This window comes from Passer montanus, unplaced genomic scaffold (assembly GCF_014805655.1).
Source record: "Passer montanus isolate IOZ18808 unplaced genomic scaffold, ASM1480565v1 scaffold22, whole genome shotgun sequence".
NCBI lineage: Eukaryota > Metazoa > Chordata > Aves > Passeriformes > Passeridae > Passer > Passer montanus.
In genome coordinates this window covers 10,698,617-10,723,698 of record NW_024366815.1, presented here as the reverse complement: position 1 = coordinate 10,723,698, position 25,082 = coordinate 10,698,617, and the positions used below count along the sequence as shown (strand labels likewise).

At 35.9% G+C, this 25,082-nt stretch overlaps 1 protein-coding gene across 6 annotated transcripts in view; it reads right to left on the bottom strand.

Annotated features, from left to right (window-relative positions):
* Nucleotides 1-25,082, bottom strand: part of RNF180 (ring finger protein 180) — an 89,926-nt gene that overhangs the window by 64,461 nt on the left and 383 nt on the right. For 3 of the 6 annotated variants that reach the window (XR_005627530.1, XM_039709927.1, XM_039709931.1), the window contains exons 1-4: nucleotides 24,732-25,074; nucleotides 20,066-20,204; nucleotides 17,832-17,927; nucleotides 13,286-14,230 (exon numbers count right to left, since the gene is read on the bottom strand). Coding sequence is in view for 5 of the 6 variants with exons in the window: in XM_039709927.1 (XP_039565861.1) it covers nucleotides 13,286-14,230; nucleotides 17,832-17,927; nucleotides 20,066-20,167 (1,143 nt within the window). In the remaining variant the exon portion in view is untranslated. Of the gene's footprint in view, nucleotides 1-13,285; nucleotides 14,231-17,831; nucleotides 17,928-20,065; nucleotides 20,205-24,731; nucleotides 25,075-25,082 lie in introns of those variants that run through there. The other 3 variants (XM_039709929.1, XM_039709928.1, XM_039709932.1) reach the window with 3 other exon arrangements.

The following is a 25,082-nucleotide window of genomic DNA, read 5'->3' as shown; positions in this document are numbered from 1 at the left end:
GTTCCCTGATGAAGAGAATTGATTATCTAGCAGAATTCTTTCTGTTCAGCAGTTTTTCTAATGCATAAACAGAAAATTCAGTTTGCTAATACACCAAAAGCAGTATCCCTCTTTACTGTAACATAACTGACACTCAATTCAGTCTGGATTTTGGACCCACCTCAAAAGAAGGACTACTTAATAGTATATGCTGTGTCATTATGCAGCCAAGAGGAACTACCAGGTCTATCCATGTCTACTCTTTACGTTATTTTTCTACAGCCTTGTCTGTCCTGTAGAAACTGAGATGGAGCACCAAACCCACTTCATGGGTTTTTCTGGAAAAATGCAAATTAAAAAAAAATATGCAATTGCCCACATGCAATGCTGTCTTTTTCTCTTTGCCATTCTACAATCCCATTTTCCAATACTGTCAATAAAACAAACAAGTAGTTCTATAAACCACATATTTTATATGCATCAGAGTAGACGAATAAAAGCAAAATAATCTTACTGAAGAGCAGTAGGTCCTGTGCAGGAGGACACGTTGCTTAGGGATGTGCCAGTGCTGACTGTTCTGCTGCAGTGGGGCTTGAGGTCTCCAGGTTTTTGCCTTATGACTTGTACCTTTCCCTATCATGAAGCTCCGGTACCGTATTTCACACAGAGCATTTATGAATCTCCTATGTATATATATATACACCTAATTTTCCAAAATTTCCTAAATATTAGCAACTATTTGAATAAAACTTACCAAACCATAAACTGTAGCTGGAATGAAAAAAGAGGGCAGAAAACATTGAGGAAACGCACAAAAAGGAAGATTGTAAATTCCTTTTCCTACAAATGATCAGCCCACATTTTTTAGCTTTTTCGAGAAGAATGACTGGCATGCAGTTTTTACCTTCTTCTAAGAATCACAAGTGTAATGTTTCATGCCATTCATGCACATTTGTTAGTTGTTTTTTTAACAAACATTTTGCTACATCTAATTGGAGCACAGTCAGAATGCTACAGAGTCATCTATTCTTTCCAATTCAGGACGCCTACTCAATGTAACACTCCACATTGCCTGGTTTCTTTCACTATTTAATATATTTTACTTCCTTCACCACGTCTGACCTTTTTGATGTTTTAATCAATGTTACTTGCTCTGTTTCTTATTAATTAAATAATTTTCATTACTTATTTTCTTAATTTGTAAATTACTTGGCTTGAAAACTAGTATGACAAGAAAAACACTGAGATAAGCAGACAGATGGAGTTTTGTTTTTCTAGTAAAGAGCATTTCAGAGTTGCACTATAATTCTAGCTCTCCTCTTCCTGAGACATACTAATTTTAACCTGAAAATTGAAACTGAGGTATTCTAGATTACATATATTTTTGATTTTCTAATTTTACTTTTTACAAAGTCCCTGAAATTCTTGTTTTTGCACATTCTGTGTGTGTGTGTGTTTGTTTTTGTTTAGTCAGGGTTTTTTTTGGTTAGTCATTTCTCCAATTTCTATAGATCTTTTGCCAAAACATGAATTAAAATTTTCGCATTTATGGAAGAAAGTGAGAATCATCTTTCTTCACCAGTTGCTTCCCCTCAGTTTCTTTTAGGTAAAATCCCATTTTAGTTCCCAAGCTGCTAGCTAATTATTTTCAATTTGCTTCAGAATCTGTATTAGCAGTGCACTTTAGCAAAAAGTCTAAATCCAAAGCAAAACTCAAAATAGCTTTTAAAAGCTATTGAACAAAATACAAATGAAAGAAATAATGCCATTACATTTGAGAGAAGCATCAAATTATTTATTTAGTTGAGTGTTCATAATGTCAAATATTTATTTGATAGTACACAGTTCTACTAATCATACAAGACTGATTAGTCTAAGCAGTGCAATCTCTCCTCACACTCTAGACAGAAGATGATGAGATATACAAAATATGAAAATAAGATATTTTCAACTTTTTGACCTACAAATATTTAGATGTGATTAACCTTTCATCAAAGTTTTAGATTTTTTTTTTTAAGACTACAGGGAGAAAGCCTTGTCAAATGAGTAAGTTTCTTCAGACTGGTAGCATTTTCAAAAAGTTAAGATCTTTAATGAAGATCTTTCATTAAACTCCCCTCATTTTCAATACGTCCAAAAGTTTTCTTGCTCATACTCCACTCTATAGCCTTTAGAATCAATACATCCTATCTCCTAATGCTCAAATGAAAGGCAAAATAACTTTAAATATAAACTTTATTACAAATTACTAATAAGGGGAAGTGACAAATCTTTAGCACTTTTACATGAAGCACATAAACTCTTGAACGCAAATTAAAAGAGAAACAAAACCCCCACATTCCATCCCCCATAATTCTAAATTGTAGTAAATGTGAAGCATGTTTAGCTAAATCATCTGTGAAGGAAATCATTCCCTTCTGATGTGTAATCATTGTAATTTAGGTGTTGATATAAAACATTAGCAAATCACAAACCATTATAATTTAAGTGTTGATAAAAAACATTAGAGGATCATGTGATATCAGAAAAAGCAGTGTTTCAAATAAAATCTTGGCAACAGCTAGCTTAAAAAATGACATCACAGCTTTATAGACATAAGGGTGTTACATCATAGCACAGGAAACTTTTGTTTTATCTAACATTTTTGTACAAACTTGTTTTTTGGACATTCTTATGCCCGAAAGACTGCCAGCTTCTTTAGCTGTAAAAGTAGGTGCTATCTTTCCTTACTTCTGAATTATTTCCTTAATTTTGAAATGCTGTTACCATACACCACCTCTTCAGTATTTTGCAGTACTATATACATGAAAATTACTTTCTCGAATTTGTTACTTTAACTTTGCCATTTCCTAGGAAAATCACTGATTGCCTGTCAACTGCAGGAACAGTTTGTATGAAATCTGATCTGTTCTGTTACCATGATGTCTCTTGGATGTGTACAATGACTTTTGCTCAGTGACTGCTTGCATAATGAAAGAAATGTAAAGAAAAAAACTTATTTTTGGATAGCATTATTTTCTCCCAGAAGAGATGATGAAAAAAAATGCTTTGGAGTTAAATACCATTAAAGTTAATGAGAGGTTGTGGATTAATAACATTCATAGACACATTGACTGCTACAAAGCATGAAGAAGTAGCTGTGGTTTCCTTATCCCTGGAAATGTTCAGGGCCAGGCTGGATGTGATTTGAGCAACATGGTATACTGGAAGAAAGACAGAGGGGCAGAGGGGTGAAAATGAGATTAAGATCCCTTCTGGTCCAAACCATCCTATAATTCTGATTCTGTGAAATAGTAAAGAGCTTTAATTCTCCCAGATGCTAGGAATTTTTTTATTTAAAAAAAAATTAAAGAAAAAAATTGGGGAACCAAGCACTCAGATTTCCATACAAGCCACCTTTAATTTACCTCAGTTATATGTACTCAGAGAGTTGTTTAATACCCTGAAAACTAATCAGAAATACAAAACCTACTCAAACTCTTAGTCATTGAGAATGAGTCAGTAACAATTCATAGAAAGGAACAACTAGGAGCACAAAATTTGGGGTTGTTTTTTGCAAAGTTCTCTCCTTACTGCATATGTGATGCTGTTCTTCTGGTTATACACAGTAAAAATCGTAATATGAAAGCACTCTTGTATTATTGCTCCTACCACTGTTGAACTTTGATTTTCATCTGCCAAAAAGCATCTTACGTAACTGCAATTTAGTGCGTTCTTCACTCTATCAATGTAATAAGAATTCCTGCTGAATTTATGGCATTCACCTAACCATACAATACTGCAACCCACTTCTGTGAACAGGTCATTGTCTTTCTCAGCTAAGAGACTGAAAATTTCATAAATTCTTATGATCTAAGTTGTCTGTAAGCTTCTAGAGAAACTAAAATAATAGTTTCTAACCCTTACAGTTCATAAAAGAAAAAAGTGTAGAGCACTTCTATGGCTCTAGGCTGGTCATCAGTATTTTCTTAGAATAACAATCAATAGAGCATTGGAACAGCAGCAAAGATTCTATGATTATCTAGTGAAAAAACACACTGGTTTTTGGTTGTTGTTTTTTTTTTTTTTTTTCCCCAGACAGCAACAAAATATGTAATTAATTTCAATGGACTGTTTCTCTCTTTTGTTGTTTTCATTCAGCAAGATACAGTGCCTGTGAGGATGGATCAGATCTTTTTGTGGCATGGGACATTACCCCAGCCATTGACCCTTTGGGTTTTGTAGCACTGTGAGTACATCATGACTTAAGACAAAGGTGGCTGCAATTGCAGACCTTCTGTGTCCCTCTTCAGAAAAACTAAACATTACCAAGGATGCAAGAAAAGCACAAATATGTCAGTGAACACTATTGTATCTTAGCATTCTGAACACCAATGCTGGCCTGGCACAGCAAGTAGCAGATGATCCCCTCTGTCTTTTGCAAGATGGACACAAAATGAATAACAGCTCCTGTAATTTCACTCTGCTGTGATCATTCTATATATCCTAAAAGAATTTTATAGACAAGCATCTAAATAACCTATATTTCATTTAAATTAAGCAATAAATTCACAGCACAGCCAGCTTTTTTGGCCTTAATTAGAGCTACTATGACAGTGCAGCTACACAATACTCCAGTCTACATAGTGTAGCTTCAAGATGATCATAAAATATATTAAAATATACACAGACAATCCTGATATACTGTTTCTATCCAGCAGCACCCTGAGCAATTTTCCCTCCTTCCCAACACAAGTATTGCTTACAACACAACTCATAACCAAATGCAAGCAAAGGTTCTTCCTGCAAATTTGCAAAACTATCTACTCCACTTGTTATTATTAACACCAAGCTGTGTAGAAGACATGTCAAATAGTAGAAGATGTCAGGTCAGAAAATACCCTTAGCTGTAATCACAAATAATGGCATTAAAACATTGCAGCTAAAAGCAATTAAAACTCTATAAAATGTTAATATATAAGTATAAAATGCTTGCAACAGGAGATTCAGCTGCACCTCAGAAAACAGTAGCTGTTACACACTATTTTTACTCAGATACAACTTCCACAGAAACCACAACTGCAGTTTTGCAAAAGTATGTCATGCATTTGGGCATGAATCCATCATTCCTAATACCTTCTTCTTAATCTAGTTGTAATTATGACAGAATGTGCTAATAACAAAGGTCATGTAGCAATAATAGTTATAAACAGAGCAAAAGCAAAGAGAAACTTCAGCTCATCTGCAACCCACGCCCAAAATTTATCCCCTCCTTTATTCAGGAAGTTAAAAAGACACTACTTCATGTACCCCCATAGCCCTGTAGTACAGTATTGCTGCTGTAAGAATAACCACTAGCTCAGCACTGACCTTGAAAGGCATCAGGGCTGAGGCTAGCCACACTTGCTGCAGCTGACTCCCCTTGTGCTGCTTGCTCCTTAGCTTTACCTTGTTTAGCTGTAACAGCAATTTCTCTAATTGACCAGATGTCTGCAGTTAATTTGGTTTACTTTTCTTATCTTTCTATGATACAACAACCAACAGTAGTTATTCCATGTATGTTTTTAGCCCCCCAGCGGCCAGCTGAGAGATCCATATGCAATCTGAGAATAAGTCTTGTTATGAGCATCATCACAGAGAGTGTGAATGAAATCCAAGTACATAAATCCATAACTAGACACATGAAGGATTTACAATTTCAATAAAAACATGACCATGCAAGAAAAAGAACTATAAACTGTGGTGTTCATTAACAAGAGACTTGCATAGCTGAAGCTAAGTTTGTTTACAAACTAAACCTTGAAAGCCTAGGACTTTCACTACGAGACTCTCAGTTGCTAGAAGGTATCAGTATGAACTGGAAAACTCAAGGCTGTGGGTCAAGATAACAGGACCGTGGATGAAGTGTGGATGAACAATGCTATATATCACCCACCTGTTTATCTGGAGTTCAGATTATCACTGGGAGCATGAAAAGCAAACTGACTTTTTGGAAACTGACCACTAGCCATCTTTGTCAGATAAAACACTGATGTTTTCAAAAAGATTCAAAACAACCAGTGAAGTGTCATTAAGAACGGCAACACTGACAGCATTTTTCCCTACAAATCAGGATCCTTTCCAAGAGGATACTGCAGTTTTGAAGCTAACTGCAGAGCCTTCCTCTACATAAAATGATTGTGAAAAAAATGCAATGTATCTGGAAAAATCATAAATTGTATTTTTTGAGATCTTCCAGAAAACTAATACAAGTTTTCTCATTAGCAAACAATGTAAACATATAAGGTACACACAAAATAGAATTTATAAAAGAAGTACTTCATCTGCTTAGCTACAGCAAACATAACAAGAATCATTACTAATATTGGCAACTCCTAGACTTAAGTAGCTGCTATCATACCCTAACAGTTTACAAAATTAACACGTGCTAACAATATAATCATATCCTAACAAAAGACTAAAAATGCCCCATGAACACAGATGTGCACACACACATAAAAAATTCAAGCATCCCCTGCACAAGCATGAAGAGCCATCCTTTGTAGAACAAAGAGTTTAGAAAGCATGGGTCCCCCTACTGTTAGCTAGCCAGTTCAGTCCTGCTCCTACACCTCAGAACCTGCATTAATGCAAGCATCTGGAGGAAGTGCAGGTCAGGGGCTCACAGAATCACTCCTATGTTCAATTTAATGACAGAGCACATTCTGCTGCCACACAATGTTTATGGCTGCAGTTTGCCTTTCTGCAAGACAGAAGAAAACCTTTGACAGATAATTATCTTGTTACAAAATAAAGCAGACCTTGCACTTACAAAGAAATTCCAAAGCCTGAACAGCTTTGTAATCTTTGACTGCTCTCCAGAAAAGCTTTAATTAAAGATAAAAGTGATATGCTCAATGCGTTCGGGACATCTTTGAAAATATTTACTTAACATCAGGGTTTGGCTGCACTGAAGTACTTCTTAAAAAATACTTAAATTATATACTTCTCATTTCCATTTATTGAAACTCTTTCACTCCATCCAGCCAGAGGGTTATGTTTTTTTACTTCGTGAAGTTTTATTGATTGCTTAAACATAGGGTATGTTAGAAATCATGGTTACAAAGTACCACAGATCAGCTTTCTATTGGAAGTACCAGCGTGTCAAAATCCACATTTTTACAAGGAGGATTGCTAGAACACAGGCAAAAAAACAACAAAAAAAAAAAACCCAAAAAAACCACCCCAAACCAAACAAAAAATACAAAAAACAAAACAAACAAAAAAACCCTACAAACAAACAAACACCCAAAAAACCAAAAAACACCAAAAAAAAAACTTGCTAAAAAACAAGGATAGCAGACTGACATGAGATGCAAGCAGGGAACCACAGCTGCACTAGCCACATGTGCAGCTTGACACAGTCTAAGAAGTAGACCCATTTAAATATTCCATGCCAGGATTGCAAACTTTCAAGGATAAACTATCCAAACCAAAGTAGCTTCTTCTGAAAGCTACTACTTGAAAGCAATCACTTAGTTTATACACTAATTTTGAAATTTTTGTATTTTATAAACTATGCTTATTGATGAGAACAAACATTTATAAATTGTATATAGTTTTCTATATAATACTGTAAGAGACTTAAAGATCAGAATTGCCCCAAACACCATTAAGATCACCAAAGGACTCTGCTCATTCTTGCAAACCATACCACGAGGCAACTGTTCATTGGTAACCACCCTGACCCCCTGCCACCCCCCTGCCTTTGTGAATTCCTGGAAATTTGGACAGTAAGTTAAGTCACATGACAAGAACTAGAGATAAGATAAAGGTGGTAATATTGTCAGATTACCTCAGACTAGGAAGAGGTAAACAAGCTGGGGGAGCACTGATAATGAACACAAAGAATCCACAAGGAAAGCCAACTCAGCAACTGTGGTGACAATCAGCTTCGACTGGGTCCAGCTCAGAAGGAAGAGGCCCAATGACTCAAAAGAAGAGGAAAACTGAGTGTGGGACTAATCAGCATTGGAAGCAAGCAGATCATTTAACCAAGAGAATAGGAGAACTGTGTATCCAATGAGCATTGCCTCCTTTGTTTGCTGAAGTGTAAAAATGGGGAGAAGTTTTTGGGGGACCTTGGACCCCCACTACTGAGAAGACCAGAAGAGGACCAGTGGGATGATGTCTGGAACCATGGTTGGTGATACCTTTTTACTTTATCTTTCTCTCTCACTCTTTTTCACTCCCCTCCTCTCTTCTATTTCTTTCTATCTCTCTCTACCTCCCATTTATTGTTAAATTAAAGTCATACTATTGCTTTCAGTACATGGTCTCATTTGCACCTTAATTTGGGGAGAGACATTTCTCAAAATAATGGGATCTTAACATTATTTTGTCATAGCTGGCAGGATACTGTTCTCTCATCTGAATTGCCTTTGACAATAGTCCCTCTAGGGGGGTTGTGTGGTTCCCTCCCTGAGAACACTTGGAAACTTTGCCACAGCTTTCCTCTGAAGAAACTTATATGCTTTCTCCAGTGGGAACTTCTGAAAAAAATGGCTGTCTAGGGTAGCCAGTGCAAAAAGAAGTATTTTGCCAACCTTCCTTGAAAAATTTGTTAGTTTCCCTTCTGCTCAACAGGTGGGTTGATGCAAGAAAACTAAGCTACAGGCTCCTCATAATGAGCTATTGGTTATTCAAAAATATAAAGGTGAAATAATGGTATCCATATCAGATTTGGTGAAAGAATAGTACTTTCAGTTAAATAACGAAAATGAAAAAAGAATGCAAGTAGAGGAATTGCTAGCTGTCAAGCATGATGATGCCCAAAAGCTTCAGGCAGAACTTTGGAATATGAATGAGAAAGAGGGAGAATCTTAGGGGAATAACTGAAGGATGTAGAAACTCTAACATTCTCTAAAACATGATCTTGTAACTCGACATTATTTTGTTCAGAGGGAAGAGTTGGGAGACAGTGCATGAGTCTGTTGTTCTGCTAAAGAGCAAAATGTAAAATTAATGTTAACGTTGACATCTAATGACAAGGCAGTAGCATGTTGATGCTTAATTAAAATTGAAACCACAAATGATTGCCAGGATCAGCAAATAGCTACTGAAATGGTGCCTTATGTATCTACTAAGATATCAAAGCCTGGTCATACATCAGGCAAGACTGAAATCCATTAATATTAATGCATTGGGATACTGAAAATCTGGGTATACTTTCAGGATTGCAAAGAGGTAAAATCACCGAGTAAACAGAGCCAGTGTTATCTGCTAAACTGATAAGGTTAATTCATGCCTCCTGGATGAGAAACTGAAGTCTGCTAATCTGAATCCTAAAAGAAATCAAGACTAAGCCATTAAAGCACTCCCTAATTTACAAACTTAACACTTCTCAAATTTTTACAAGCAGTCTTATTCCATCCAGACATTAAATAAATTGGAGGAATGCCCCATGAAAAGATGAGGGAAGCAATAAGAGGAGTGCACCAAACACTTCATGAAACAAAAGTTAAAACTCTAAGGGGTAATCTGCCAGGAAGTTTGTGTTGCTTTCTTTTTCTAGGAGTGCCAGCATCCCCAGCCCCAACTGAAGATCAAAAGAACCAGCTCAGAGTGGGTGAACCAGAAAGTTCACAGAAGTCAGCTAAGAAGACACAATAATGACTTTTTCTTTAGGGCATTTAACCTCTGTGGTAGACACAGGACCTCTGAACCAACACTGGATGGATTTTCCACCCTCCTAATAATCTGTCTGTAGTAAGCTGAATTGTCACTTTTCTTTTTATAGGAACCTGCCAATATATGAGACCAAGCTGCATGGAACCGAAGAAACTTTTAATTGCCACCATAACTGCTTGTACTATCATCTTATTAATGTTTGTGATTTGTTTGTGTTTTCATTGCAAGTGAACTTGTTGAGAGACCATATATTAGTCAAACCATTTTACGTGTCATTTGTTTGATTTTTTGCCAAGTTTATTTTATCTTTAACTGTAAAAAAAATGGTGTGGGAAGAGTTTTTAGTTTTGTCTCATAAATGAATAATTTGGTCTACATCAAATTTAGCCTGGGAGTTGGCATAAGAATTTATGCATATTTGGAATCATAGAAATATGTATTAACCAGTTCTGCCTCAGAAGGCTTTAGATTTATGATCATTTGACTACATATTTCAGAGATATTAATAAGTGAGCTGAAATCCTAACAAAACAGAAGAAAATGTTCCATGGGAATTGGGTGACCATTTCCTTTCTAGACCAGAAGGACAGACAGCCATGGACCACAAAAGGTGCATGGGTAAAACAGAAAAAAGGCTGTTTACCAGATCTTAAGCAACTTTACTTTTGACCAGTTTTGGAACCAAGTATGTTATCAACCATGAGACATTCCAAATCAAATCAGAGACCTATATTACCAGATGAACATGTCTGATGTACACTGACTTTCTTGCCATATGTCCTAACAGAGTATTTTAACTTCACCTAATTTATTTTATTTATGCCAATCAATATGGTTACTCTAGTACATTCTGCACCACATGTGCTTCTCAGTTGTGGGTGCAATTTACTCTAGCAATGAGGGCCATTTGCACCCTGAAATAAAAATTTGAAAAAAACAAAACCCCCCAAAAAAACCCCAACCAAACAAAAACCAACAGAGAAAACCCCAAGCAAGCAAACAAACAAATGCCTCCAAAACAACAAACAGACAGACAAAGAAGCAAACAAACAAAAATCAAACCCCTCTCCCCCCCAAATAAAAAGCAACCTGGCATAATATAACTAAATCTGAAAGTTTTATTCTAGAAGGTTAATTCTCCATGGTTTATAGAATTACCTAGCTGGAAAGGGACATTATGTATAAAATTCTTTCAACTACAGCTGTAGTTGGGAGTTGGCATAAGAATTAATGGTTGAAAGATAACACTATTTAAAAAAACTTTGAAGTATGTGAACACACCTTGTCAACAAACCCATTCACACTTATTCCCAGTGTGCAATTGTGCAACGAACTGCGCTAAGTGACCTGAAAATCTGCTTCAGAGTAGGCTGATTGACCCATCTTGATACATAATGTATGTATCTGTTAGGGATACTGGTGTGTGTGATTTGAAAATCAAGACTCCCTGTGAAATTCTATGGCTAATGTCTGTCTACATCCAACAGACACAGTCTGGCAGAATCCATCGCATCCACTACCCATTAAACAACACTCAGACCCTTGGATATCACTGGGAGGGGCAGTGCCTAATCAGGATTGGGCTGATAATTGGAATTGGATTTGTATTTTTAATGATTGGCACAGCTATTGCACGTGGTATGATTACTTGTGTTATCACTTCTGCTGTTTCTGTATTTTTTTGTAGGGCCCCATATCTCTACTACTCCCATGGACAACCCATGAACTGAGGAAAAGTCCCTGGAACTGTGTCCCCCAGTGTTTAAGCCACAGGGTGGTGTAAGGAAAGCCAACTCAGCAACTGTGGTGACAATCAGCTTCGACTGGGTCCAGCTCAGAAGGAAGAGGCCCAATGACTCAAAAGAAGAGGAAAACTGAGTGTGGGACTAATCAGCATTGGAAGCAAGCAGATCATTTAACCAAGAGAATAGGAGAACTGTGTATCCAATGAGCATTGCCTCCTTTGTTTGCTGAAGTGTAAAAATGGGAAGAAGTTTTTGGGGGACCTTGGACCCCCACTACTGAGAAGACCAGAAGAGGACCAGTGGGATGATGTCTGGAACCACGGTTGGTGATACCTTTATCTTTCTCTCTCACTCTTTTTCACTCCCCTCCTCTCTTCTATTTCTTTCTATCTCTCTCTACCTCCCATTTATTGTTAAATTAAAGTCATACTATTGCTTTCAGTACATGGTCTCATTTGCACCTTAATTTGGGGAGAGGCATCTCTCCAATAATCAGATCTCAACAAATGTAAGTAAAATAATGTTGGAATAGGTTAAGCATGTCTTAACAAGAAGAAGGTCTGAAAGTATCTTTCTTCCTTTTCTATAAAAATTCAGAAAATCTGTACAATGTTTTATTTTTGAAAGTAACATCTAAAGATTAAAGTGTCTGGAGAGACTGTAGGTGACATGATGAAAATGAAAAATATACATTGTGCTTTTGCATCATCATTTCATTCACCAAAACAATGAGATCTGGAATTTTTAAAGCCATTTTAAGGATCTGGACAGCTAAGAATCTTTATAGGCTTATTAAAAAAAAACAAACAAGTATTCACTACTAAGACAGCCAGATTCTCAGCATTTTACAAGAACAAGCTTTCAAAAGATCTCAATAGCAGTTTAAGTCTTAAAGCAAAACAAAAAGTCTTACTAAAATAGAAAGAATATATGCACACCATACTGAAAGGATCATAATATTTCCCACACCCATTACATTTTTAAGCTGGTTCTCACATATAATTGAAAGAGACACCCTCTAAGTATCTCTCTTAAATCTTGAATTCACAATGACAATCTACCCAAAGCAGGAATAATTGTTTGAGTAGATACTACTTTGATTAGTTAGTAAGTTTTGCTTACCACACAGTTATTTTTTGCAGAAAATTTATGATGAGAAATTTTCTTTTAAAGGCATATTAATCATTAGTCATTCTACTAAATTTGAGAGCAAACCAAAACTGTATTAGTCATTTTATGACTGGCTTTCCTTCCCAGCCTTCCACTAAAAATTGTGACTGCTTAATGCCTTTAATTCTGTTCTGCTTTAGATGGTTTAAGAAGGAAACCATTACTGTACAACTGGTAAGAATATATAACAGTTTGTGTAAGATTTACAGACATAATATTTACCAATTAAGAACTAATATTTTAAATAGCAGTAATCAACTCTTTAATCATAGAAAAATATTTTCTTATAATATAATATCTTACAAGAAATAATAAAGACATGTATAAAAACATTCTTAACAATGAAGTTAACTCAAAATGCCATTAGTTTAAAGTTAGAAAATTCTGACATGGTAGGGTTCCTCATTCAGAAGATTCCAATTTTTAGTTTTTCTTTAATCCCACAGATTAAATTTCACTGTGCTTTGTCACACTTCAGATTATTATTACATCACAAAACAATAAGAAGGATAGTGAATACCCATCATGTTTTTGACTGTGCACAGAAAGGAAACCTGATATGATGGAATTAGAAAAAAAATACAGTAGGAAGGGGTCATACATCTTTGCTTGCCTGATACCTGGCTCTAGACAGTTCCACATTAAGCCAGTATTAAAAGACAACAACAACAAAAAAATCAGAATTATGTCTAAAAGCAAGTCAAACTACCAAAAAAGTAGCATAATTAATTTTAAACACTTACTTGCTTCTGTTGACATTGCTCTCGCCTTTGTTTTCTCCTCAGGCTTTTCGATTTGTTTCTTTCTCTCTTACTCAGCTTTTGGTTGAAGGAAATACTCATAGGCTTCACAAGACCACTCGGTGTGATGCATTGTTTGTCTTCTACAGCCCTTGTAGGTGAGGAAAGATTCACCACAAATGGTGACCCATCAGCAATGACACTCCCAGAAGATTGTCCAGTAACTTCAAAATCACACTCACTTTCAGTGTCTCTGTGTAGTAATGTGGTAATGGAAGTAACTTGAAATTGGTTTTGTAGTATGTCAGCCCTGGAACTATACAGATCCTGAAAAGAACTACCATCTTTCCTACTGGACTCTAATTGCAAGCTCCCTTGTATATAAGCGGGTGGATTTCCATTTTGGCCACAGTTAAGTGTTCCCATGCAGCCAGTTTCATATAACACAGGTGATAAAACAAGTCTTTCTCTGATATTTAAATCCAAGCTACATGATCTCCTGTGAAAAGGTTTTACAGTGCATGCATCTTTTATAGGATAGGAAGAAGGGAAATTTATTTTTTTATTTAATGCCTTTAAAGGAAGTTTTTTATTTTCTATCTCATATCTGGGAGCTCTTACTTCCAGACAAAGTGCTTCTGTTAATCTTCCAGCACTATTATTACTTCTAGCTGTGTAGGAGAGCCCTTGATTTATGATTTCCAAAGTTGCAGTTACCACTTCATGGCAGGTATCCTTGTTAAAACCAGACTGAATTTTGAGAAGCAAATGTTTCTCTGAAGATTTTGACAATTTAACAGAGAAAGGTGGCTGATCCTCAGTCCAAGTTTTGAACAAATGTATATTTACTAACTGTCCACAGGAACATTCTTTGTTGCAAACAAAGTTAAAGCCCCCTAAGCAGGCCTCACAGAATGGACAGTGCAGTTTTCTAATTGTCCACTGTGCCTATTGACAAAAAGAGAAAAAAAAAAAAAAAACACGCAACATGTTCACTGAAAATAAATGAGCAAGAAATAATTACCGAAGTTATTTTCTCCTTTAGTAAGAGGATTTTCTTCTTGTTTTTCAAATAGAATAAAAGTCACTTCACAGCAGAAAGCAAATCCATTATAAATAATGTTCTGGTCAAAGCTCGGCTTGCTATAGGGATAACTAATTCTAAGAAAACTAAAACACACATTGTAAAATGTACGAGCTTTGAAATATGTTTAAAATTTGTCCATAAATAGAATAATGCTGCAATACTAATGAAAACATTAGATCTTTAAAGCAGTGAAATCAATTTCCTATGTTAATCTGGAATTGGTAAGCACAGCTTCTCAGCTGAGTGTTCTGAGCACTGATACATTTCTTGCATACTAAGTACTGTGGAAGAAGATTTCTTATGAAAAGAATATAGCTTTTCACTTTGATTACCCCACAAAATTTTAAAATGGTATTTGTATTTTGGTGTATGTGGCATTACAACATAATCTCTGTGCAGAAAACATGACAAATCCTTAATACTCTATATATAAGGAGACAGTTATTTTCATTATTTATAATTCTATGAATTTCTTTTCAACCCTGAAGGCACTTTTTCAAAAGGAAATACATATCAAAGATCTATAAATGCCTACATATTAATAAAACTATTAGTCCTCCTACATGTTTAGACAACTATTAGTATTTTCAGCAATTATATTCATCTGCCAACAGCTCTGTTGAGGACTAAAGTTATGCAAGTGTTTGTAGGCTCAAAGCCCAGATGAGAAACATTATCAACTCCAGTCACACTTTACTCACTTGAGTGTCTAAAAAGCCATGAATACAGAGGCTGCCCGACATTTATAGTTTAAGCATTGCTCTCAGTTGCAAATGTCCTTCAAGGTGATTTGTATAGCTATGTCCATAACTGATGCTTGTCCTATTGAAAGCTACAGAAAATGCCAGAAATTTAGCAGTTTCAGGAAAAAACTCAGCAACTTGTGTGGAAAAAGGGTTATTTTTCACACACAATGCTATAAGTTCTGGAAATACTTATTTGAGAAACTTACTCCTGCCTTGTGGGTTAAAACCTCAAAATTTCACAAAATATCACAGATGTGTTTTTCATTGCACCTAAATCTGGACAGTTTCTTTAACTTGGAGAAAAAAGAATAGCTTACATATAATCACAGGCTTTCAAATTCTTGAGAATTCTGTAAAGATGCACAATGGCTCTCAGTTTATAAGACTGACCAGTGTGTACACAAGCCATTCCCAAAGAAGAATTAAGCTTCTTCAGAGATTTACTCTTTAAATCTCCTACCCTCCATTTCCCAGATGCCAGGGGCTAGACACTAAAATTAAGAGAAAAGCACTTTCTCGTGACTTGATTGGGTCTCTCTGGCATGGAACAGCACCCTGAATCTTCATATGGAGAGGCGGAATGATTCACGAAAATTAGGAAGGCTAAAAGCCTGGAAAAAATGGACATGCAACACACGGCATGGAGAAAAAGGACCCATGTGCACACAGACTGGGAGATGAGGTGTAGTACCAAGGAGCCTGGGACTGATTTAGTTTGAGTTTGGCAACGGAGTGTGGAAGCACTGACTCAGTAAAAGAAGTAACAGCCTACTAGTGGAGGAGGTGGTAGGGGGAAAATCAGCAAGATCTGAAGGGAGCTGAGGGTACACAGATTTAGTGATGGACTACATAAAGAGGAAAAATAGAAATTATTAGAAAAAGAAGCCAAAACAAGTGATAAGTGATGGGTAACAGAAAATCCAGGTCAATAAAGGTCACTAGCATCACTAGCTACATATTTGTAATTATTGAAGATTAACTATACTAATATGTACATGAAATCCAAGGAGATTGGTTAAGAACAGGGACAGATGGCAAAAAAGAACCGGCTGGGAAGCAGTGGGTTTTTACAGCCTGCAAATAGACTTTGCGCTTATGCAAAATGATTTAGCCTTTGATTCAGGAGTCATACAGGAGAAAATAACACATGATCACAAAATTATTCAGAGCTCAGGAGGATCTGGAAAGAAGTCAGAATTGTTTAACACCCTGCATCCCCCCGCACTTACCCATAAAAACACAGATCTTGCCAGAAGAGACAAAGCGAATGAGGCAAGAGTTCCAAGGATATTAAGTGACATAATGAACACAAAGATGTCAAAGGTGTACACAGAGAATTGCATTGTCTGCCTTTTTCACCAGAGGAGAATTGCTCCTCTGCAGCCTTAAGCAAAGGTGTCAAGCATTCTATGGGTTTTGTATTTCCTCAGTCCCCAATTTGATCCTCCAGGTTTTCAAATGCAAAAGCTAAAGGTGCAAAAGAACAATTTAAAAGCTAAAAGTGAAAAGAACACTACTATCAATATTGAATTCAATTATACTGAAATAATTTAAGAGGCAAAAAAAACCTGTAAAAAACTGCTTTCTTATTATTAAAGATTCGTGGTTAGGCAATACTGTAAAGTGACTCATACTATAACTCATAATTCATGAGCTGTAATTTTCAAACACACCTCCAAGATTAGTGTTTCTGAACATAACTATTCTCTTATATGCATTGAGGTAGAAGAGATCACTATAAAAAAGTTTAATTAATGTTTAACAAAAAAAACCCCACATAGAGCAATACAAAGAAGGGAGATGAAGGTTTTCTAAATTCCTGTATGTTTAATTCTACAGTCATAACAATTTTTTTTGTCTTTGTGCATCAGTTTCAGTATGGGTATGCTTAGGGAAGAAATTACTTAAAATACAGGAAAATTGTACACTGAAGTCTAAGGAATGCAAATAAAATTTACCTATCAAAATCAAAGATTCATAAAAGAAAATCTGTGCTACTGCTTATTAGTATCTATGCCACAACATTAACTTCTAGATCTAAAACAACTTTTACAAAATACCAACTGAAGCAGTCAGTACAACAGGAAATTTATGAGATGCTTTGTGATTTACAAACGGGCAGTTAAAACTCAAAGCATTGACACTGGCTTGTCATCAGACCTTTGAATTTGCAGAAATGTATCTACTTTACATTCATACAAAAAAGAGCACATTAAGTATAAAAGACTTAAGTATAAAACACATATCCCAAAACTCATCTCTTAATAAATGTGCAGTCCACTTTTATGGGGAAACATGCTTCCTGTTGTCACTGTCAACCTATATGTGAGTACTGCAAGATATGACGATCAAAACAAAGCAAATCCCAAAGCCCAGGTAATAAATATAATGTTAAGCATTGACAAACACGCAGAGATGCCCATGACAGTTATCTGGACAACCATAAACACATTCATCTGCTACAAAGCAGGAAACGGAATTTATCACTAGTAGCACTTCTGTGTATATTAAAAAAAAAAATTAAAAATTAAACAACATTTAAGAGAGGGAAAAAACATCTGTAAAAGGCAATGATAGAAGTTCCTGAGAAGAATTCCCTCAGTTATAAGATCTCTGTAACATACATGGACCTTTCCAGAATAGTGTCCTTGAAATTTGTCCCCCTTAATTATTTTACATGCTGAGTAATGAAGATGCAAGAAAAAAAAAAATCTACCTTTTCAATGACACATTTCACCCACTCTGGAATGGCTTCTAAGTTCACGTGCCATACATTGTAAGAATTCTGACCAGCAGCTGAAGGTTGTGGTATCTGTTAATAAAACAATTGCATCGGTACTCAGAATTTATGTAAGCTTTTTTTTTCTTCGAATATAGCCAGAAGTCAGTTCCCCAAAACCAGTAAACATTAACAAATAATAAATCTCAAATATGATGTGCTTCTTTAAGCTAAAAATCAGGTAGATATTGTCAGTAACTCTCTATTTCTGAATCTAAGAATATTGGGCAAACTCCTGTGGAAATGTAGGTGTCTGGAGGTGGTTTTGTTTTGTTTAAAAGAACAGAAAGTATGCATTTGCTGGCCTTCCAAGAATACCTGGAAATTGATTTCAGAATCAGTGTCAGCTGGCATAATTTTTCAGTAAAGACAGAAAAATATAAGTTATAGTTTACATGAAGCCTGTGATCAGCAATGCACAAATGCAATGAGTAGAATTAATTTACTAATTATTTTTAGAATAACTAAAAGAGTAATCAGGTAATCTTAGCAACTTTAGAGTTTTTACAGCAATAATGTGATCAAGTGAAGAGAAAAAAAATTTAAAAACCTATAGCATTTCACTAATTGATACTAAAATAAAAGCAATTACCTAACTAAATTAATGTTACGGAGACGGCTAAAATTATAAGGAAACTCGGGTGAGAAAGTCCTAAAACCAGTTGTTAAAATTTATGAATAAGGAAAGTTGTTGACACCCATGTTATTAAAGTCATTGAAATAAAAATTTCATTCTGCTGAAAATTAAAAGTGGAGCTATAGACAGAAGACAGAAGCTTTTAAAATTCTCCAAGTATTGACAGAAGACAGATAGATCCATTTATCATGTCTATGCCGGCTTTTTGTTCTGTTTGTGAAGACCACCTGCACTTCAATATGCATTTAATTGTTAGTGTTTTTACTGTTTTTAACTTCAACATTTGTTTCAAAATTTGTTCCACATTTTTTTTATTCATTATTCAGCTATGTCTTTGTCTGAAGGTCTAAAATTAATCCGTGAAAACACACTGAAAACATTCGTCTTCTCATCATAGTACTGTCTTTCCCTCCCAATCTCTTTAGATACAGTGTTAAATTACACTTTTTTATTTGCTATCTACATAAATGGAGAAGAAGCTGCTTCAGTCGTCTGCAATGATGGGTGGATCTCCACTAACAACTAAAAGGTCCACCATGGGGAACTTGGACAAAGATATTTCTTTCTTTTCACTATATTTTTTTCCATGGAAGAAGTTGGAATTTCCACATTCCCCCCCTAAAAATCACTTCAAACCATGCACAAAAGAACCTCAAATATAAAGTGCAAAAATTATTCCAGAACTTCAAGCTCCGTAAGCAGATAGATAGATTAAAATGGGGTTTATTGATAATACTATCCTGATCTTAAAAACTAACTTTGTTTCTACATCTATGAGCTGTACCCCTCCCTAATGTGCAAATGAATGTTACTGCATTGCTAACTCATTAATAGAAAACATCACCACCTTCTTTTCTATTTGCTTTTTAACATCGATTCAAGAGGCTGTAAGCTTTTTTGGCACATTTGGAAAGACCCTAGCTCTTTATGATTAGTAGCTGCCATTACAAAATACTCTGTCATGGTTTTATTCTGTGTAATTATCCTGTTTATTTTAATAAACACAATATAAATTACTGAGCAGGGTATAACCCTGGTCAGGGCAAACTAATCTTCTGAGCTGTTTTTGTGCACAGACTATGGCCCATATTTAAAAAATGAAGAGCAAAATTTTCTGATGTAGGGATATTTTACACACAGTTAACTACCACAGTGGAAATTAGAACCAGTCTTTGAAATGTACCTTATACACAAAGAGTTGTGCATTAAGAGATATTAAAACAAAAAAGACTGCTTTAAAACCATCAAAACCAAACCCCATTTTTATATTAGAAATGGTAGTGCTCTGTACAGGCTAGTAGCCAAATGTCCATGAGCACAAGCCTGCATGTGGCAGAACATGAAGGTGATCACTGCCTACTCAGCTTCACTAAAATCACTTCCTCCACTAGTCTCTACAGAACCGTCTCTACTTTACTACGTACCTCCACAAGAGATTAACTACAAAGTGAGGCTAAATCTAATACTTCTCCTTCATTTAAAATAAATGGCACCAGAAGAACTTAAAATCTCCCTTAGAAGAAGCTATACTTACTTTGGATGCTTTTTTCCCATTACATTTTGCAAGAAAAACAGAATTTGCTATGTATTTCCTACATCTCCAGCAACAGAGAACACCAGCCTCTTGTTTGTTCATTATGTCAGCTTGGGATTTTGCAGCTCTGTATGTTGACCTGTAAAGACCACAAAGCATACAATTTGGTCACCTGTTGAAACACCACTTGTCTCTTGAGACCTTGAAGTCCATAAATATTCTCATCACTTTAGAGGAGACTAATACTTTACTTACAAACATACTCTGATCTTGCACAGCTTGCCATCTAGATGTTTTAAATAGTAACGTGAAACAGCTGGTTTAATTTCCAGGTTGCAAAAAGAACTAGAAAGCTACAACAGCAAAACAACTAAAACCAAATTAAAATAAAACAAAACTGACCAATCAACCAAACAAAAAGCTTGTCCAATATTTGGACAAAAAATAAGAGAACTCCAGTTTTTCTGGAATATGTCCATAACAATAAGTTCCTACCTTAAGCAATAAATAAACATACACACATATAATGTCACATAACAATAATGAATGCCAACATAGAACTATAGATGAGAGATTCTTTTCTCAACATGCCCCCGGAGGCCTGCTCCTTTAAATTATTTTGTGTGCAAGGATGAACACTACTGGTGCAAACATTTTTCAAGGACCTTTATTAACCTACATTAAGCCACCAGAAGGACAAGACAAATATTCTATTTTTCTCTTTTTTGTCTTGCTGCATCCTGATTGGCTCTCTTGTCTTCTCTAGCTGCTTCCAAAATCTTCCCCTTTTGTCATGTTTTCTCCAAAGATCCTCCAACTTTTCTTTTGAAGTACTTATGTTTTTACCCACTTGTGCTAGCTACCTGAAAAAAAAAAATCTTTTTCATCCACATGGCAACTCAAGCCCTTTAGTAGAGTTAGACCTACACCGAGTGCTAAAGTGCACAGCACTCATTGATGGGCATACTGGACTATGAAACTAAAATATCAGTGTAAAAAGTTTCAAGTCCAAACATCTAATTTAGCAACTATTTTAACTTTTTTTTTTTTTTTAGTTTTTACTAACCAAAGAAACTTTGAGGTCTTCGCTAAAGGCCGTCTGAAGAGCCGTTTGCCTTATTGAAACATACAGACTTTTGTATTTTCCCCATTCTACCTTTCCTTTTTCTGCCTTGTTTTCTGATTTGATCAAAGACAATGCAACACACAGAGAGGTTACTAATTAAGTTTTATTGACATCTGAGGTCTTCATTCATTGTATTTTTTACTTTTCTACAAAAATAAAGGTCTGAAATATAGTTTGACAATGACAAGCAGAAACGTGTACATACAACAGACTCCGAGCTCAAGTATACATGCAATTTTTAACAATCACATCCAGTCAGCTTAAGAAGTGAAATTAAGGCAAACACTAAATATTTCCTTATAATATCACAATTTAAATGAATTTTTATTAAGGGTCCATTAATGAATCTTAAGATAGACATGCAAGAGATGATGAGAATAAAAACTAGGAACTTATACTAGTAACCTGTTTTGTTCCTGACAAAAATTGAACAATTCAAACACTTTGACTTAAGCAGAACTTCAGTTTTTACTTAACCAAAACTTAATTTTACTAACCTACCTTTGTCAGTGCTGCTATTTTCTGTATCAGACACATTTCAGAATGTGACATATAATGAACCTGTCTATGAATGATTTTTTTAAAAAAGTAAATTCATTCTCTGATAATATTTAGAAGTACTTTGTATCACTTTGCTGTTATAACACTGGGCACCACAGGGTATTGAGAAAATTATTATAACTTATTAATTTCTTTGTATCACTCAAACACTTTAAAGCTGTTCTAATTAATTTATTCTTCACAAATTCACAACACACTTCTAGAATGAATTTAATTTTACAACAGTTCAGTGTGAACCTCAAATCTAAGATCAACCAGGATGGACTGAAAGCTATTTTGCATGCAGCCAGCTCAGACATTATTTTTAGGTACAGCCATATCCCCTCTTACTCAAACACCTTCTTGATATGAGATGATACATACCTTGCATCACTTTTTATGCTGTATTTTTTTTTATCCAAATGATATATTTATGTCTCTATATACATTCTGTTCCAAGAAAATGTCTTGCTACCTTTTGAACAGCTGCTTCATTTGAAGCTGATGACTGGAGCAGGGCAAAAACCACTTGGGGACAGACCTCTCAACAATCAGATAAAAGACTGATGAATAAATGCACCTGCTATATTTAAAAGACAAGGTTCAAGTCATGCAAACAAAGGCTCTCTAAGGATCACTGGCATTTGAGCTGATGTAAACATCCTCCTCATCTATATAACATCTTCCAAGCTTTAGTGCAAAATGAAAGGCCTTTTATTTATTTATTTATTTAGTTTAGTTATTTATACCCTTTGAGAGGTTTTTCTTAGTTCAGCATATACCTTTTATTTAAAATTACATAAGAGAAATGAGTGCATAGTATATGTGTAATGACACATATAGCATGGTTGTATTTTTTTGTGTTTTGTGTAACCAAGAGTGCTGATAGTGAACTACACAGAAAAATCCAACTCAAGTGGATACTTTTTTTAAATATTATGATACAGGCTGACAGGCTGAAGTGTTTTTCTGGCATTTAAAAAGTTAGTAGGTGTATTAAAAATCTGCATGTGTGTGTCTTCTGAAGTCCTCAGAAAGGACAGAGGAAACTCTACAGATGCATGTTAACACATTGCAATGGTTTCTACACACATCATGTTTCTCATTTACCGCATTGGCACGCACTTTTATTTTGTTTTGCACATAAGTTCAAATAAATGCATATTAACACAGTATTTCGAAGCTTTTTTTTTTATTAAATGCAGTTTAACCTTAGTGTTTTGGATATATTTTCCTAATTTTCATTTGTCTTGGGTTTGTGAAGACTATTAAGAGGCATCTTGTTCTTCTTCAGCAAAATGTGCCTACATAAAGACAAAAAGTTTTTCAATAGTGTCAGGCCCTGAGTGGGCCTTTTTATCTTCATGCTAGGTCACATGTGTTGTGGCTGTACTACTTTCAGGTCAGTTGCCTTGTGTGAGCTCATGCTTGCCTCCCAAGTAGCATGCAGATGTGTCAGTGTTTAAAAGCCTATTTCTTCCACGGCTACTGTCTGATGACCGTCAAACTCTTTTTTGTTATTTAGTCCCACTAAAACTAGTAGCAGAGTCCTAAGACTTCCTTTCCAAGTCAGTCTCAGTTCCCTTTCTTGGAACTTATTGGTCTAATCTTCTCTTAGAGACCTTTGATAAAGATTTTACAGCCTTCCCAAACTATTTCATTGTCTTCTTATCTTTTATTATTAATTTTTCCCCTAATACTTAAATGGAATTTTCTTCTAATTTCCCTTATTTGCTGGGAATACAGAGAACAAAATTGCTCCTTTTCTTCTGCGCAGAATATTTTACAACTTTAAACACTATTAGATATTAGCTTCAGTCTTGTCTTTGAACTAAATAAATCTTTCTATTTTTCTGCAGAGATAATGCTTTCTTGATCTCCAACTGCCACTGCTATTTTATGAACTCCTTCAAATGGGTCAGCTATTCTTGCTGAATGCAAGTTCTGGATGCAGAACTCACTGAAGTTTTACCAGCTAAGACTAGACAGATTACATAAATTATCTAAATAATCTAAATTTCATTCACAATCCAAATTGTATAATATATTACATCTTGGTCATCTTGTTTTCAAAAAGATTGCTAAAAAACATGAGGTAGGACTCCTATTAAAAATTCTCATATATTCACAGTGAAGAACTAAATACAATCCCCTAAATTATTGTTGAAATCCAGTCTAAAATTTCAACTAACTTGCCCTTCATTCACAAATACATAAAAAGGAGAAAATAAGTGTAGCAGCACAAACGGTTATCAATGCCTTTTATTAAAAAATCACCTATGACCCCTTCAGAACATTGCAGCCATGAGAATTACAATAATAATTAGATCGCAGTAAGAAACTAGGGCACTGAAACTTCAGCAACAGTTATTGACAGTCTTAAAAAAAATTAGATGAGTGCCAGCTTTGCAGGAGGATGACAGAAAAAAGCTAAATGAGCTGTCCTAGCCAACACGAGTCCATACTCCAAGTTCCTGCTCCCAGAAAAGGAGAAACTGATACTTTACCAGACAGAGAGAACACCATGGAAGACATTAGGGTTTGCTTTAAAAACTTCCTGCTAGTTTTTGATCTCCAAAGTATTTCTGATTAAAGAAACACTTTTAAAAACCTACTTCAACAACATTTCTCAACAAAATGGCACTTAAGATGGGAAGACAGAAAATTTAAAGAACCAGGCTGCCAAAGAAGAGAAGAAGAAAGATGCAGCATCTGCTTCTGTGCATCTCCTTCTCATCTATGAACTCTTCTACCAGTTCAGCTGTTGTGTGATCAGCTTCCGTATGATGGAAGTTAATGTCAGAAGGTGGCCAGTGTGATACTTTTGTACCAAGACCAACCCATGTAATAATAAACGGAAGTTAAAAACCAAAAATAAATGTTACTTGCAACATACTTATTGACTTGCTAAACCCCCCGCAGCATGCTGCTTAAGTCAACAGGTCGTCCAGGCGCAGCTAGGGTAATGGAGCGTGTAAATGCCTTTGACAGGGAACAGACCTGGCGGGCCACTGGAAGACCACGGATCGGCGTGTAATCTCGTTCTTCCAAGAGATCCCAAGGTCAGAGCTGCCTGTTTCATGCTCTTACGCATACGGGCACTAGCTGTGGCACAAAGTAAAGACCGAAACAAGCAGGAATAGGGTGCAGCTGTCCCAGCACAGGGACACCAGGCTGTGCACCGCCGCAGCCGCTGGCCCGGACACCCCCGAGCCCGCCCAGGCCCGACCGGCCACGCCGGGGGCTGAGGGGCGGCGGCCCCGCCGAGTTAACCCCGGGTAGGAAGGCACGGGGCTGCCCCTCAGTCGGGGCCCGGGCTCACCCGGGCACGGCCAGCCCGGCCGCTCCCCG